This window comes from Cherax quadricarinatus, chromosome 28 (assembly GCF_038502225.1).
Source record: "Cherax quadricarinatus isolate ZL_2023a chromosome 28, ASM3850222v1, whole genome shotgun sequence".
Taxonomy (NCBI): Eukaryota; Metazoa; Arthropoda; class Malacostraca; order Decapoda; family Parastacidae; genus Cherax; species Cherax quadricarinatus.
In genome coordinates this window covers 19,980,565-19,997,049 of record NC_091319.1, presented here as the reverse complement: position 1 = coordinate 19,997,049, position 16,485 = coordinate 19,980,565, and the positions used below count along the sequence as shown (strand labels likewise).

The window sequence follows — 16,485 nt, the reverse complement described above, 5'->3', positions numbered from 1 at the left end:
CATTCTCTCTACATGTCCGAACCACCTCAACAACCCTTCCTCACCCCTCTGGACAACAGTTTTGGTAATCCCGCACCTCCTCCTAACTTCCAAACTACGAATTCTCTGCATTATATTCGCACCACACATTGCCCTCAGACATGACATCTCCACTGCCTCCAGCCTTCTCCTCGCTGCAACATTCATCACCCATGCTTCACACCCATATAAGAGCGTTGGTAAAACTATACTCTCATACATTCCCCTCTTTGCCTCCAAGGACAAAGTTCTTTGTCTCCACAGACTCCTAAGTGCACCACTCACTCTTTTCCCCTCATCAATTCTATGATTCACCTCATCTTTCATAGACCCATCCGCTGACACGTCCACTCCCAAATATCTGAATACATTCACCTCCTCCATACTCTCTCCCTCCAATCTGATATTCAATCTTTCATCACCTAATCTTTTTGTTATCCTCATAACCTTACTCTTTCCTGTATTCACCTTTAATTTTCTTCTTTTGCACACCCTACCAAATTCATCCACCAATCTCTGCAACTTCTCTTCAGAATCTCCCAAGAGCACAGTGTCATCAGCAAAGAGCAGCTGTGACAACTCCCACTTTGTGTGTGATTCTTTATCTTTTAACTCCACGCCTCTTGCCAAGACCTTCGCATTTACTTCTCTTACAACCCCATCTATAAATAGTATATTAAACAACCACGGTGACATCACACATCCTTGTCTAAGGCCTACTTTTACTGGGAAATAATTTCCCTCTTTCCTACATACTCTAACTTGAGCCTCACTATCCTCGTAAAAACTCTTCACTGCTTTCAGTAACCTACCTCCTACACCATACACTTGCAACATCTGCCACATTGCCTACTGTATACAATTTTTCATTGACTAGACTTTTTTTGTTACTCTCCTAACCTTGCTCTTTTCTATGATCACTTGTGAAATCTCTCTCCTTTATGCCCGCAGTTCTCATCACCTCCACAGTCAGAGATTTATTTCTGCAGTGCCAATCATCCGCACATTCACACAGTTTTTCATTATTTACTGTATGATAGTCTCAGAACATTTTATCTTTTAAGTTAAGAATTAAATTACAAGCACTTACAATGAATCGGCGGATACCTCGTCGCCATGTCCTAACTCCAGAATGCCAAATGACGTGGAGTACTTCCCGGTCATAATTCACATGAACTCCTTCATGAGTGATGGCAAAGGAGAATGCCACTGCCGAGTGTGCTTCTGCCATCCCTGTTGCAGATAGCCTGTTCTCTGGTCACCTGGAAAGATATATTGTACATTACTTGAAACATAGCAGAACACCACAGTAGGCCTACTGGATAATCCTAGTCAAGCCATAGTCACATACAACAATTTCCATTAATTTACCTATCAACGGATTTTTTAAGCAACTCGTAACATTTTCTTTAATAATGCTACTTTACAATTTAGTCTAATGCAGTATTTAGTTTAGGGATTCCACTGACCTAAAACTTCATTTTCATGGAAATGAAAATGCTTAATGTAGGTAAATACAGTATGCAATACAATAAAAACAATACAGTAAATACAGATTCAATGGAAAGTCCCTGGTTATGCAGAGCATTTTGGGTAGTCTTAAAGATATATTTAAACTACATACTGGACAATGTTTAAATGTCAGATTAGAATGATTTGTTATACAGCATATTACATTTTAACATTTTATATAGTGTATTAGTATGTCAGAATGGTGAAATGGAAAGAAATACTGGTTATAATTTCACGCAGTTTACAGAAATGTAGCCTGCCGAAAACAAAAAACAAAAATGTGCAACATGCCATTGTGGCCAATGAGCATTTAGGATTCAGTTATGTGAGTTGCCAGACCAGTGAAAAAAACAGTTCCACCATAACCAACACCTGAGCAGTCTCCCAAGTGAAATACATGTGAAAAGACCTTTTATGACATAATTCACAACTTTCATTGACATGATGGATATTTATTGAAATAAAAGGCGATATGAAAAGCACCTGGCAAATCCCCTCCAAAATTTTGGGCTCTAGAAAACTGTCTAGAAACAATACAGCCTATAGACAGGACCAACAAACTTTATGTCTTCTTCTACATTGTAGGATCAAAGCTAGCAGGGAAAATTTCAAGCTCAAATACTCACCCAAAGACTACCTCACTGGCAACTACCCAAATACAGTGGACCCTCGGGAAATGATACCATCAGAGAGCGATAAAATTGAATACCGATGCGTTTTTGCGTAAAAACATTGGTTCGCCCAACGATGAAAAACTCAGTTAAGGACATTCATCCCAAACATGTCTGCGCTGCCTGAGCCCATGTACAAGGTAGAGTGCCATTGTTTACAAGCCAGGGAGGACAATTCCACACGTACATGCGATATATTTTGTATTATTCCATCGTTTTTAGTGCTTGTAACTGCTAAATAAGCCACCATGGGCCCAAAGAAAGTTTCTAGTGCCAGCCCTGTGATAAAGAAGGAAAGAAACACAATAAAATTCAAGAAAAAACTCATAGCAAAGTACCAAAGTGGAGAAGGAAGGGAGAGGGGTGAATGTGCCTTCTGCAGCGATTCAGTGATTCTACGATATGTACAATACTAAAGCAGCAGATATTGATAAAGGCTATAGTGCCAGCCAGCGATAAAGTGTAGAATTAACAGTGTAGCAAGCAAGTTAAGAGAAAAAGCAATAGAAAAAGACACGAAAGTAACTCTCCAATGTCGTGTGTGTCTTGGGCCGCTGAACATACGCCGGCCTGCTATGTACCTTCCACCACTCTAAAACTTTGCCAGCATCTCCTCCATCAAACCAATTAAACTAACATCTCCTCCAAGGTAAATGTATATACAAAAGTGTAAATATAAAAGGACCCCAATGGAAATACGTAAGTCACTGACTTTTTTGGGTTATCCTAGGTACGTACTCTACACATATGCTGCTATGTATGATAATCTATGTACGTAACTGTATTTGTGTATACCTGAATAAACTAACTTAGTTTTAAATTAAAATGTAAATGTTTCCTATTTATAAATTATGTTCATATATTGTTTGTGGATAGTGGTGGTGGCAGAAGCCTGACTGGCTCCTCTCAGTGGCCATTAAAAACCCAACAACAACATTTCCATCACTTATTCTCACATACATTATGACATTTTATTCATTCTAGAGTATATATCATGTTTCTATGTTATTAATATTGTTTGTTTATTATGTCATATTAGATGAACTGTGATAGATAAATAAGCCGTAGAGTTGAAAATAGCACCATATTGAAGTACTATTCTGTTAAGCCTCCTGCAGAAGGAACGGATTAATTGGATTTCCATTATTTCTTGTGGGGAAAATTAATTCGGCTAACGATAAAATTGGATTAAAATCGTTACCCGAGGGTCCATTGTACTCTATATCTAGCTCCAACTAATTCTACTCACGTCTCACCCATTAAAAAAAAAAAATTACTTTACTCCTACCTTAAATCCAACAACCCCTGCCAGTCTGGGTTCAGACCAAAAAAGTATGAATGACACTGTTATACAAATGCTTGAACTATTATATACAGCCCTCAATGAAAATGAATATCCACTACAGTACGTACTTGTCTACTCCCACTCAAACCCAGCTACACTTAGAGACACTGTAAACAACGAATGCTCAAAATATATACAGTGGACCCCCACATACCGTTGGCATCACATACCGTTTATTCCGCATACCGCTCACTTTAATCGCAAAAATTTTGCCTCGCATACCGCTCAAAAACCCGCTCACCGCTGTTCGTCCGAGACGCGTCCAATGTGCGCCTTAGCCAGCCTCACATGTTTCGCCGGTGGCATTGTTTACCAGCCAGCCTCCGCGGTAGCATCCAAGCATACAATCGTAACATTTCGTATTATTACAGTATTTTTGGTGATTTTATCTGGAAAATAAGTGATCATGGGCCCCAAGAAAGCTTCTAGTGCCAACCCTACAGCAATAAGGGTGAGAATTACTATAGAGATGAAGAAAAAGATCATTGATAAGTATGAAAGTGGAGTGCGTGTCTCCGAGCTGGCCAGGTTGTATAATGAACCCCAATCAACCATCGCTACTATATTGGTGGTACAGCTGCTGCTGCTGCTGCTGCACTGTCAGCTGCTGCTGCTGCTGTAGCATCGTCTGCTGCTGCTGTAGCATCGTCTGCTGCTGCTGTAGCACTGTCAGCTGCTGCTGCTGCTGTAGCATCGTCTGCTGCTACTGCTGCTGTAGCATCGTCTGCTGCTGCTGCTGCTGTAGCATCGTCTGCTGCTGCTGCTGCTGTAGCATCGTCTGCTGCTGCTGTAGCACTGTTGTTGGTGTGGCTTATTGAGAATATACCAAGAAACAATTAACCCCAGAGGATTTGCCACCCAGGATAACCCAAAAAAGTCAGTGTCATCGAAGACTGTCTAACTTATTTCCATTGGGGTCCTTAATCTTGTCTCCCAGGATGCAACCCACACCAGTCGACTAACACCCAGGTGAACAGGGAAAAATGCCTGGAACTAGTGCTCATATTGGTGAATTTAAAGCCAGCAAAGGTTGGTTTGAGAGATTTAAGAATCGTAGTGACATACACAGTGTGATAAGGCCTGTTCTGGAAGAAAATGCCAAACAGGACCTAGAGTACTCAGGAGGAAAACGCACTCCCAGGACACAGTGTCTCATCAGTCATTGCTGCATCTTCAATAAAGGTAAGTGTCATTTATTCTTCATTTAGTAGACTAGTACATGCACAATATATACTGTGCATGTACTACTCTACTATTGTGCATGTATCCTTCTCTTTGTGTGTAGGAAAATGTATATTTCATGTGGTAAAAATTTTTTTTTCATACTTTTGGGTGTCTTGCACGGATTAATTTGATTTCCATTATTTCTTATGGGGAAAATTCATTCGCATACCGATTATTTCGCATACCAATGAGCCCTCTTGCACGGATTAAAATCGGTATGCGGGGGTCCACTGTACAGTGGTACCTCAGTATATGTCCTTAATCCATTCCAGGACTTTGGACTTATACCAAATCGGACATATACCAAACGAATTTTCCCATAAGAAATATAGGGAAAGCGATTAATCCGTTCCCATGAAAAAAATCCTATTGTTATTGGCATGTTATACATCGATGGGGTTGTATGAAATAATTTAAACACTGCTTAATACTAAAATACATATATAAATGCAAAAGAATTAGATGAAATAAATGCAAATTTAACCTCACTTTACTTTGCTGAAAAGAGTTGAGTGCCTACTAGAATAGTGATGAGAAGGGAGGAGGAGGAAATGTTATTGCTTGGAAGGAGAGTCTCCTTCTCTTTTCCCTATATGGACCTTATTGAAGCTCGCCAGGTTTGACTTTTAGTAAAAGTCCATCCAAAGAACTTTGCTATTGCCTTCTCCTCAGGATGTTTTGAAAATGTGACACTGTCTGGTCATTCCAGACAATGCTATTATGGCTTGTTTGGGCTTTGTTGGGGTGGTACTTCTCTGCATCCATTTGGTAAAGATTTCCTTGATTAATGAAGTAGGGACTTCCTATATCTCCTCTTCCAAGCCTGAAGAAAGTGCATCCATCTTAGTTATGTGCTCCTCCTCAAGTTCCTGCAGCTCCTCAGTGGTCAGCTCTTCCCTGTGCCCCTCCACTAACTCCTCCACATCATCACTCACATCCAGACCCCATGGACCTGCCTGTCATGACTCATTCTGACCCATACAAGTTCTAGCATGCGAGTCATATTCCAAACAAGTTGTATACCAAGCAAAAATTTTCACGTCTAAACAGGTCGTATACCAAGTTGAACTTATTCCAAAGCGGACATATACCGAGGTACCACCGTACGTACTTGGATGATCAACAAACTCACTTTCAACATAAACAAAACATACTTTATGCTGTTTGGCAACAGAGGCTTAAATATCCAACTTAATACAGTGGAACCTTGGTTTTCGTGATTAATTCATTCCAGAAAATCTGATGAAAACCGAATTGTACAAAAACTGAAGCAATATTTCCCATAAGAAATAATGTAAGCAAATTAATCCAATCCAGACACCCAAAAATATTAACAAAAAATACATTTTATAGGGAATAACTATAGGTTTACATACAGAAAACAATGAGAAATAAATATAAATGACTAATGAAATGGATAAATGAACATTTAACATCACTTTTACCTTTATTGAAGACTCTTGTTGGCAAATGGAAGATGGCAAGGAGGGGAGAGGGAGGAGGAGAGGTTACTGTTTGGAAGGGGAATCCCCTTCTATAAGGACTTCAGGTATCAAGGCCTTATCCAGAGTTACTTCCTTTCTTTGTCTTTTACTGGTACTTGGACCAACTTAAGTGTCACTGCACCCCTGTTGCACAAAATATCTGTCCAGAGGGGTCTGTTTCTGGCATCTCTTTTAAGATTTGCCTAAAATGGGACAAGGCACTGTCAATGAATACAGATGCAGACATCCTGGCGAGATTGGCGGACACGCGTATGCCACTTTCATACTTTGCTACGAGTTCTTTCTTGAAGTCTATCATGTTTCTCGCCTTCCTTGTCAAAGGGCTGGCACTTGGAACTTTCTTTGGCCCCATGGTAACTTATTTAGCAGTTGCACTCAATAAATAAGCACAAAAAACAATGGATTATTAAGAAATGTTTCGGATGAATGCGTGGGGTAATGCTCACTCAACAAGAAACAAAGCCAGACTGAGGCAGAAAGCGTGGGATGCTTTGTGGGGGTGCGGGCAGGCGGACGCGCTTAGTACAGCGGACCACTGTCAACTCTATGAAAACCAAGCGGATGTACAAAAATTGGGACAAAATTTTGATGAAAAAAGTCGTTGAAAACCAAATCCTATGAAAACCAGGGCATACGAAAACTGAGGTTCCACTCTATATTGATGAATGGTTCCCCCAGTACAATACACACTGAGGGTAATTTCTAGGTCTTCACCTTGACTGTAATCTTAAATTTCATTCCCACATCCAGCATATACATATCCAAGAAGATTTCCAAATCAGTAGGCATCCTTTCCAAGATAAAGTACTATGCACCCCAGCTCCTGTGCCAGACAGCACACCCCACCACCTTTCAAAAGCATGAACCTACTTAATATATAAGACATACACTCATATTATTGTGCCTACTATATACAGTCTCTCCTCACTTAGTGATGTACTCATTTACCGACAACTCAGACTTGCGTCAGACTCTCTGACCAGTATGCATACCTAAATAATGGATTTCCTCTATTCTGTTTATTACAATATACAGCAAACTTCTGTATAAGCATTTAAAAATATACTAAAAATGTTATAAATGGTGAAAATGTGATGTTAAAACAATATCAAAGATGGTTGACACAAACCCACTACCATTATAGAATGCTGCATGCGTAGCATCGAATTCGTCTACTGACGTTGCTAAGTGAGGAGAAGCTGTATACAGAACACTAAACTCCAACATAAACCCTCCACTTAAACTTCTCCTTGATGGCTACAACAGAATGTACAGTCACAATACAAAGCAGAGAGCACTCTTTGACATCCCTTGTGTCAGTCTCACACTGTGCAAAAATGCAATGCATATAAAGGGCCTGAAGATCTGGAATTCACTACCTGAACAGGTAAAGGATCCCCTGATTACATACAAATTTAGAGCTATACTTAAAAATCATCTCATCTCTCAATACTAGCCAAACTAACCAAAACAACTTCTAATCAGTTTAAAACAACTCTCCCAAATATTATATGACCTCTAGTCTATTAAAACATCTGCCAATCCTTAAAATATTATTGTTTGAACCAAAAATTGTAATACAGGTCCGCCATCACAAATCCGGCAATCAGTTATTCGGCTTCTTCAATTATTCGGCACTAATTTTGGCTAGCATAATTTCGAATTTCCAGGGTTGCCACACCAACCTGCTGGTACTGTTTGGTGGCACTACTTGCTGCATAAGTCATTCCAATTTCTTTTTCTTCATTTACAGTGGACCCCCGGTTAACGATTTTAATCCGTGCAAGAGGGGTAATTGTTATGCGAAATAATCGTTATGTGAATGAATTTTCCCCATAAGAAATAATGGAAATAAAATTAATCCGTGCAAGACACCCAAAAGTATGAAAAAAATTTTTTTTTACCACATGAAATGTTAATTTTAATACACACAAACTGAAAAAGGCATGCACACTTACATGACACTTACTTTTATTGAAGATCTGGTGATGATTGATGGGATGGGAGGAGGGGAGAGCATTATCTTCTTACTGTTTAGAAGGGGAATCCCCTTCCATTAGGACTTGAGGTAGCAAGTCCTTTTCCGGGGTTACTTCCCTTCTTCTTTTAATGCCACTAGGACCAGCTTGAGAGTCACTGGACCTCTGTCGCACAACAAATCTGTCCATAGAGCTCTGTACCTCCCGTTCCTTTACGATTTGTCTAAAATGGGCCACAACATTGTCATTGAAATAGTCACCAGCACGGCTTACAACAGCTGTGTCAGGGTGATTTTCATCCATAAAGGTTTGCAGTTCAACCCACTGTGCACACATTTCCTTAATTTTTGAAGTAGGCACAATGGATTCCACAACTGGCATAGGCTTCTCAGGGTTAGCCCCAAACCCTTCAAAATCTTTCTTAATTTCCATACTAATTCTCACCCTTTTTACCACAGGGTTGGCACTAGAAGCTTTCTTGGGGCCCATGGTCACTTATTTTCCAGAAACAGCACCGAAAACACTGTAATAATACGAAATATTCCGATTGTATGCTTGGATGTTACCGCGGAGGCTGGCTGGTAAACAATGCCACCGGCGGAACATGTGAGCGCGTCTCGGAAGAAAATCGGTAAGCGGGTTTTTAAGCGGTATGTGAGGCAAAATTTTTGCAATTAAAGTAAGCGGTATGCGAAATAATCGCTATGTGATGCCATCGTTATGCGGGGGTCCACTGTATTGTTATAACCTGCTTACTTTTAGCCCTAGCCATGGTTCCAATGAATAAAAGAAATGCTTTTCATTATGTAAAGCACCGACACAGTACATTATCCATTAAAGATAAGGTGGCTTTGAAGCCACTGTCGGTTGCCATGAGCTCAGTATCATGATGCAGGAGAATATGCTTTATCATTACGCTAATATCAATGCTACAGCTTATTTGCCTATCACACTTGACCTAATATGACATAAGAAACAATATAAATAACATGAAACATGTTAAATACTCCAGAATGAATAATATTTGGCATAACACCGAGCAGTTCGACAGAGGTATGAAGAGGATATGGTATACAAATACCATTCTCCTATCCCTGTCCTGGGGGCTTATATTAGAGAAAACGGAGTGTAGCACAGGGCTAACTGTGATATACACTCGTACTGCACCATAAACATGAAACAAAAAAGTTATTTTCTCTATATAGATTATCACACATAGCAGCATGTGTGTAGAGAACCTAGAATAACCCAAAAAAAGTCAACGTGGCTTATTTTTAGTACCTGACTTGGGTTAGCCATATATGATTTTTGGTAAATATTCGATTCCCAGCCAGGGTAAAAAGATTAGGCATGTTTCTTTATACCTGTCGTCTATGCTTACCCATCAGTAAATGGGTACCTGGGTGTTAGTCGACTAGTGTGGGTGTTATCCTGGGACAATGACCTAATTTTCTTGAAATACTCTGCATAACAAGCGGCTTTATATATAATAGTATGTCACTGATGTCAGCTAGGCCTGTATACCTTGTACATGTACGTGTAGTAAATAAAGATATTATTATTATTATTATTATTATTATTATTATTATTATTATTATTATTATTATTATTATTATTGTATTATTTTCTCAGTTGTGTGTTGGGTTATCTTATTCAAACTTGGGCAATGTATGATGGAAAGATACTTCTTCATGTACACCAAAAATGAAAGAAATCAGACCATAAATAGTGAAGTTCATTTCTCAGCCATTAGCGGCCGCTTAGAGGTATATTTTTGTATGGTTGTTATGGTTATACAGTGGACCCCCACTTAACGATCACCTCCCAATGCGACCAATTATGTAAGTGTATTTATGTAAGTGCATTTGTACGTGTATGTTTGGGGGTCTGAAATGGACTAACTTACTTCACAATATTCCTTGTGGGAACAAATTCGGTCAGTACTGGCACCTGAACATACTTCTGGAATGAAAAAATATCGTTAACCGGGGGTCCACTGTATTCTCATTTTTTCGGTCTCATTTGATAGAATGAAAGATATATTACAGAAATAGATATGATTTTGATTGCTTTCATGACGAAAAGTATCTTGAAACTGCGCTCACAGTAGCAAAAATGTTCTATTCTTTAGCGAAGCTCAAGAGTAAACAAATGACGTCACCGTCCAATACCTGTCCGCCTGCCAGTCAAGAATGGGTTGACATTATTTATACAATTATTACAATAATGCAGCAGTCTGCATAACAGTAAATCTTCTATTTTTTTGTGAATAAAAATTCCAAATGAAAAGCAAGAGTAATATAAGAGGGGCTTGTAACCGTGACTAATGAGGAGAGAAAATGTTATTTTAGTGCCAGGAATGTCTGCATTGTTTATTCTGGATCCTATTTTGAAATTGGCATCTGTTGAAATTTGTGTGAAATTGGCCAAATTGCCAATTTCTGACCACTTTATTGGGTAGTTGAAATAAGTGAATGGGCAGTTTCTTGCACTCAGTTGACAGACTAGAAGTAAGTTTATTCAGGTATACACAAATACAGTTACATAGATTATCATACATAGCAGCATATGTATAGAGAACCTGGGATAACCCAGAAACGTCAGACAAAGTGACTTATTTCCAGTACCTGGTCTGGGCTTACCATATACGATTTTCGGTAAATATTTTTTTTTTCTCGGTTGTTTGTTGGGCTATCTCATTGAAACTTGGGCAATGTATGATGGAAAGATTCTTCTTAACGTACAACAAAAATAAAAAAGACAGATGATAAATAAGGGAGTTAACTTCTCAGCCATTAGCTGCCTCTTTGCAGTATATTTTCATATGGTTTTTATGGTTGTATTCTCATTTTTTTGGACTCATTTGATAGAATGGAAGATATATTACAGAAACCGACATGATTTTGATTGCTTTCATGACGAAAAGTACCTTGAAATTGAGCTCAAAGTCGCGGAAATGTTCAATTTTTGCCGATGTTCAATGAACAGTGCAAGTCAAGTTGGTTAATTTTATTAAGTGTATTCTAACCTAACCACTCTGTAATCTGGCAAACTCAGCAATCCGGTACACTACAGGTCCCAATGATGCCGGATTTGTGATGGAGGACCTGTATTGTTTTTATGTGCAACTTCAAGATTATTCTCATAAACCTCCACCTTGACTACCTCACATTAGTATTAAGATAAGATAAAGATTTATTAAAAAGTTAACCACTCTTACCTTGTTTAGACTTTAGTTATCACGTACAGTGGTCTCGGTTATCAGCCGTAATCCGTTCCAGAAGGTCAGCCTAAAACTGAAATAATATTTCCCATAAGTATTAACGTAAATAAAATTAATCTGTTCCAGACACCCAAAAATATTAACAAAAAAATAAATTTTTTTAAAGATTAATTATAGTTTTACATACAGAAAACAATGAGAACTAAAGAAAATAAATAAATGAACATAAAAATCACTATTACATACCTTTATTGAAGACACGGACGAGGAAAGAGGGAGGACTGATTGTTTGGAAGGGTAATCCCCCATAAGGACTTCAGGTATCTAAGCCCTCCCTGCTTGCTACACTCCCTGCCTGTCTTCCACACAACGTTTCCCTGCTACACTCCCTCCCTCCATGCCTGCTACACTACCTCACTCCCTCCATGCCTGCTACACTCCCTCACTCCCTCCATGCCTGCTACACTCCCTCACTCCCTCCATGCCTGCTACACTCCCTCACTCCCTCCATGCCTGCTACACTCCCTCACTCCCTCCATGCCTGCTACACTCCCTCACTCCCTCCATGCCTGCTACACTCCCTCACTCCCTCCATGCCTGCTACACTCCCTCACTCCCTCCATGCCTGCTACACTCCCTCACTCCCTCCACGCCTGCTACACTCCCTCACTCCCTCCACGCCACCTACACTCCCTCACTCCCTCCACGCCACCTACACTCCCTCACTCCCTCCACGCCACCTACACTCCCTCACTCCCTCCACGCCACCTACACTCCCTCACTCCCTCCACGCCACCTACACTCCCTCACTCCCTCCACGCCACCTACACTCCCTCACTCCCTCCACGCCACCTACACTCCCTCACTCCCTCCATGCCACCTACACTCCCTCACTCCCTCCACGCCACCTACACTCCCTCACTCCCTCCACGCCACCTACACTCCCTCACTCCCTCCACGCCACCTACACTCCCTCACTCCCTCCACGCCACCTACACTCCCTCCCTCCATGCCTCCTACACTCCCTCCCTCCACGCCTGCTACACTCCCTCCCTCCACGCCTGCTACACTCCCTCCCTCCACGCCTGCTACACTCCCTCCCTCCACACCTGCTACACTCCCTCCCTCCACGCCTGCTACACTCCCTCCCTCCACGCCTGCTACACTCCCTCCACGCCTGCTACACTCCCTCCACGCCTGCTACACTCCCTCCACGCCTGCTACACTCCCTCCACGCCTGCTACACTCCCTCCCTCCACGCCTGCTACACTCCCTCCCTCCACGCCTGCTACACTCCCTCCCTCCATGCCTGCTACACTCCCTCCCTCCACGCCTGCTACACTCCCTCCCTCCACGCCTGCTACACTCCCTCCCTCCATGCCTGCTACACTCCCTCCCTTCCACAGCATATGTGTAAAGAACCTAGGATAACCCAAAAAAAAGTCAGACAAAGTGACTTATTTCTTTTGGGGTACTGCCTCCCTGCTACACTCCCTGCCAAACTACCTTTCGCAACATTAGCTTCCTTGAATTCTACTTTCTTTGGCAGGATGAAAGTGATTGTTGATTTGGATTTCCCATACATCCCGGCAAGTTCTAGCGCTCTAACACCACTCATACTTTTCAACAACTTCTTTCTTAAATTTCATCGTGTTTCTCACTTTCTTTACCAAAGGAACTTTACTATGAACTTTCTCTGGGCCCATGGTTGCTTATTCTGCAGTAGCACTCAATCAATAGCCACAAAAAACAATGGATTATAGCGAAATGTTTGGATGAATGAGCAGAAGTTTCCTCACTTGCCCAGACACAGCCAGACTGACTCATGAACGCGTGAACGACTGGCAGGTGGACACGTTCAATACAGCCGATAAGCGAAATAATGGCCAGAATAAAACTTTGGTCAAAAAAAATACGGGTGATAACCGAGCTGGCCGATAACCGAGGGTCCACTGTACTAGGATTAGTCTGCCCAAAATGCCCCGGCTTGATAGTGGCTTTCTTTGTACTTAACAAATCAAAATAGTAATTACACACTGTAACCTTTACAAAGAAATAAAATCTTTATTCTTTATTATTCGCTAGCACTACATAGTAAAAGTGAGTACATACGATGTTCATTATTTACTAATGGGTTAGGTTTCACTACATTTGCTTTGTTTGGGTTACATGGGTAATCTGTTCAGTCAGGTTGGATTGGGATGGGTCCACCTTGAGTTCCAGTAGTCAATTTTCCCACAGCCCAGTCTGTGGTCAGGCTTCATGGTCTGGCTGGGTTATCTTGGGTTTGGTTTGGTTAGTTTACATTACATTTTGTGAATCCTAGTTACAAGCGAGCTCCAGATCCGCCGCTAATTGGCAGCGTATCCAAAGTCAAATCCAACTCTGTTCCCAAAGCAATGTCAGGTACTCTTCCAAGACATAAATGGAAGGATAATACTCCCACACTAATCCCAGACTGTCGTGAGGCACCTTATCCCTTGTTTGGTTCTCGTATAAATCTGGGGAAGAGGCAACCTCCATTTCAACACTCAGTTTTTCTAGAAACATTCAAAGTTTATTCTCTATAAGGATTACAATGCTGAGTTTACAGAATTTGGTTATTGTGTGGTTTACATGTAGTAAAATAATAATTACAGAGTGTACCACTAGAACACCTAGCATGGCTAGGCATTTCGGGCAGACTTAAATTAAATCTTAAGTTTAAAATATTACAAAATTATGAGGTAAGTTGGTATTATGGCTAAGTGACTAAATACTAGTTTGTGAGTTTAGCAATGTGAATGCTTTTGTTTTGGCACTATACATAGTTTCAGTATTGGAGTATCACAGGCCAACTTATGACTAGTTAAGATTCATTATTTTGAGATTGAGATTGATATTTCTGTTTATGGTCAAATGGGTGAGTGAGTGTAAGTGTTAACCACCAGGTGGTATTCGTGTAATTAGTTGACAGGGTGTATCAGGGAGATAAGATGTTTTCTGATGGTAGTTTTGAAGGTGATGAATGTGTCTGCAGTTTTAGAATTTTCAGGTAGGGTGTTCCAGATTTTAGGGCCTTTGACATACATTGAATTTTTGTAAAGGTTTAGTCTGACATGGGGAATGTCATAGAGATGCTTGTGTCTGGTGTTGTGCCTGTGGGTTCTGTCGCAACTATCAAGAAAGCGTTTTAGGTCAAGGTTAATATTGGAATTTAAGGTCCTGTAGATGTAGATTGCACAGTAGTAAGTGTGGATGTTCTGAACAGGGAGTAAGTTTAGATCTATGAAGAGTGGGGGGGTGTGTTGCCAGGGATGGGATTTAGTGATTATTCTTACTGCGGCTTTTTGTTGGGTTATTATTAGCTTTAGGTGTGTTGCTGCAGTTGAACCCCAAGCACAGATAGCATAAGTGAGGTATGGATATACAGTGTATAAGTGAATGGTATAGTGTGAGAAGGGCAGTTTGCGGCACGTAGTATTGTATCTTGGAGAGGATCCCAACCGTTTTGGTTACTTTTTTGATTATGTGTTGGATATGGGTGCTGAAGTTCAGGTTGTTGTCGAGGTATAGGCCTAGGAATTTGCCCTCATTATGCCTGGCAATTAGAGTGTTGTCGATCTTAATGTTAATTTGCGCATCTCCTGCTCTGCTACCAAACATAATGTAGTAGGTTTTGTCAGTGTTAAGCGTAAGTTTATTGGCTGTCATCCAAGTCGATATTTTGATCAGCTCCTCATTAACCCTTTGAGGGTCGACAGGCCCTCTCCGAAACTCGTTCTCAGGGTCGGCCAAATTTAAAAAAAAAAAAAATTATTTTCTCTTATGAAAAGATAGAAAATCTTTTCCCGATCATAAAGACACCAAAAGTTTGAAATTTGATAGAAAACTTACGGAATTATGCTCTCGCAAAGTTAGCGGTCTCGGCGATGTTTACGCATCGGCGATTTTGCCCACTTTGAGCCCCATTTTCGGCCAATTTCACTGTACTAGTTGACAAAAAACATGAATATTTCGCTAGAACTCCATTTTTTCTATCGAATGGGTGCAAGAAACCACTCATTTATGAAATTCAACTATCCAGTACAGTGGTCAGAATTTAGCAATTTTGCCAATTTCACACAAATTTCAAAAGATGCCAATTTCCGAATAGGGTCCAGAATAAACAAGAAAGACATTCCTGGCACTAAAATGACATTTCCTCTGGTCATTAGTCACGTCTCAAGGCCCCTCTTATATTCTTTTGCTTTCCACTTTGAATTTTTATTTTCATTAGTGTAAAAAATGATATAAATATTATTGGTGCACTTGTGAAAGAATATTAGACTCACCAGTTGACGTGTATTGCACGCTTGGCACGATTTGTTTTCTTTTGAAGTTTGGTAAAAATCGAACATTTCTGCTACTTTGAGCTCAATTTCAAGGCACCTTTCTTTGTAAAACCAGTCAAAATCATCTCAATTTCTGTAATATGTCTTCCATTCTATAAAATGAGACCAAGAAAACTAGAATACAACAATAAATACCATACAAAAATACAGTGCAAAGTCGCTGTTTTATTCCAAAAAAATGGTCAAAGTTTTTTTTTTCTCATTATGCACTGTGTGCTGCAGGATTTTTTTTAGACTGTGCACACTGACCACATAGACCCATTCTTTCATATGAAGGCCTACCAGCTTTCTCCCACTAGATTTGAGGGCGCTAGAATTTAGGCGTACTAGTACGTCAAAAACCCTGGGTCGTAAGCCGTACTAGTACGTCCGAAACCCTCAAAGGGTTAACAATGGTGTTGAGGGTGGCAAGATTAGGGTGAGAGATGACATAAGTCATGTCGTCAGCAAAGAGAATGGGGTTCAGGTGTTGAGATACGTTTGGAAGATCATTGATGTATATGAGGAAGAGCAGGGGACCAAGGACACTTCCCTGCAGAACTCCAGTATCAAGTGGCTGTGTTGTTGATGCTGTGTCTTTAATGGTGACATACTGATACCTATTAGTAAGGTAAGATTTGAAATATGCAAGCGCA

The 16,485-nt window shown here is 40.5% G+C and overlaps 1 protein-coding gene across 1 annotated transcript in view; it reads right to left on the bottom strand.

The window, feature by feature from the left end:
• LOC128693324 (carnitine O-palmitoyltransferase 1, liver isoform-like) overlaps positions 1-16,485 on the bottom strand; it is an 87,678-nt gene that overhangs the window by 51,012 nt on the left and 20,181 nt on the right. Inside the window, exons 2-3 of the mRNA XM_070089448.1 lie at positions 11,475-11,550; positions 1,109-1,280 (exon numbers count right to left, since the gene is read on the bottom strand). Of these exons, the coding sequence (XP_069945549.1) occupies positions 1,109-1,249 (141 nt within the window). The 5' untranslated portion in view covers positions 1,250-1,280; positions 11,475-11,550. The remainder of the gene's footprint in view (positions 1-1,108; positions 1,281-11,474; positions 11,551-16,485) is intronic.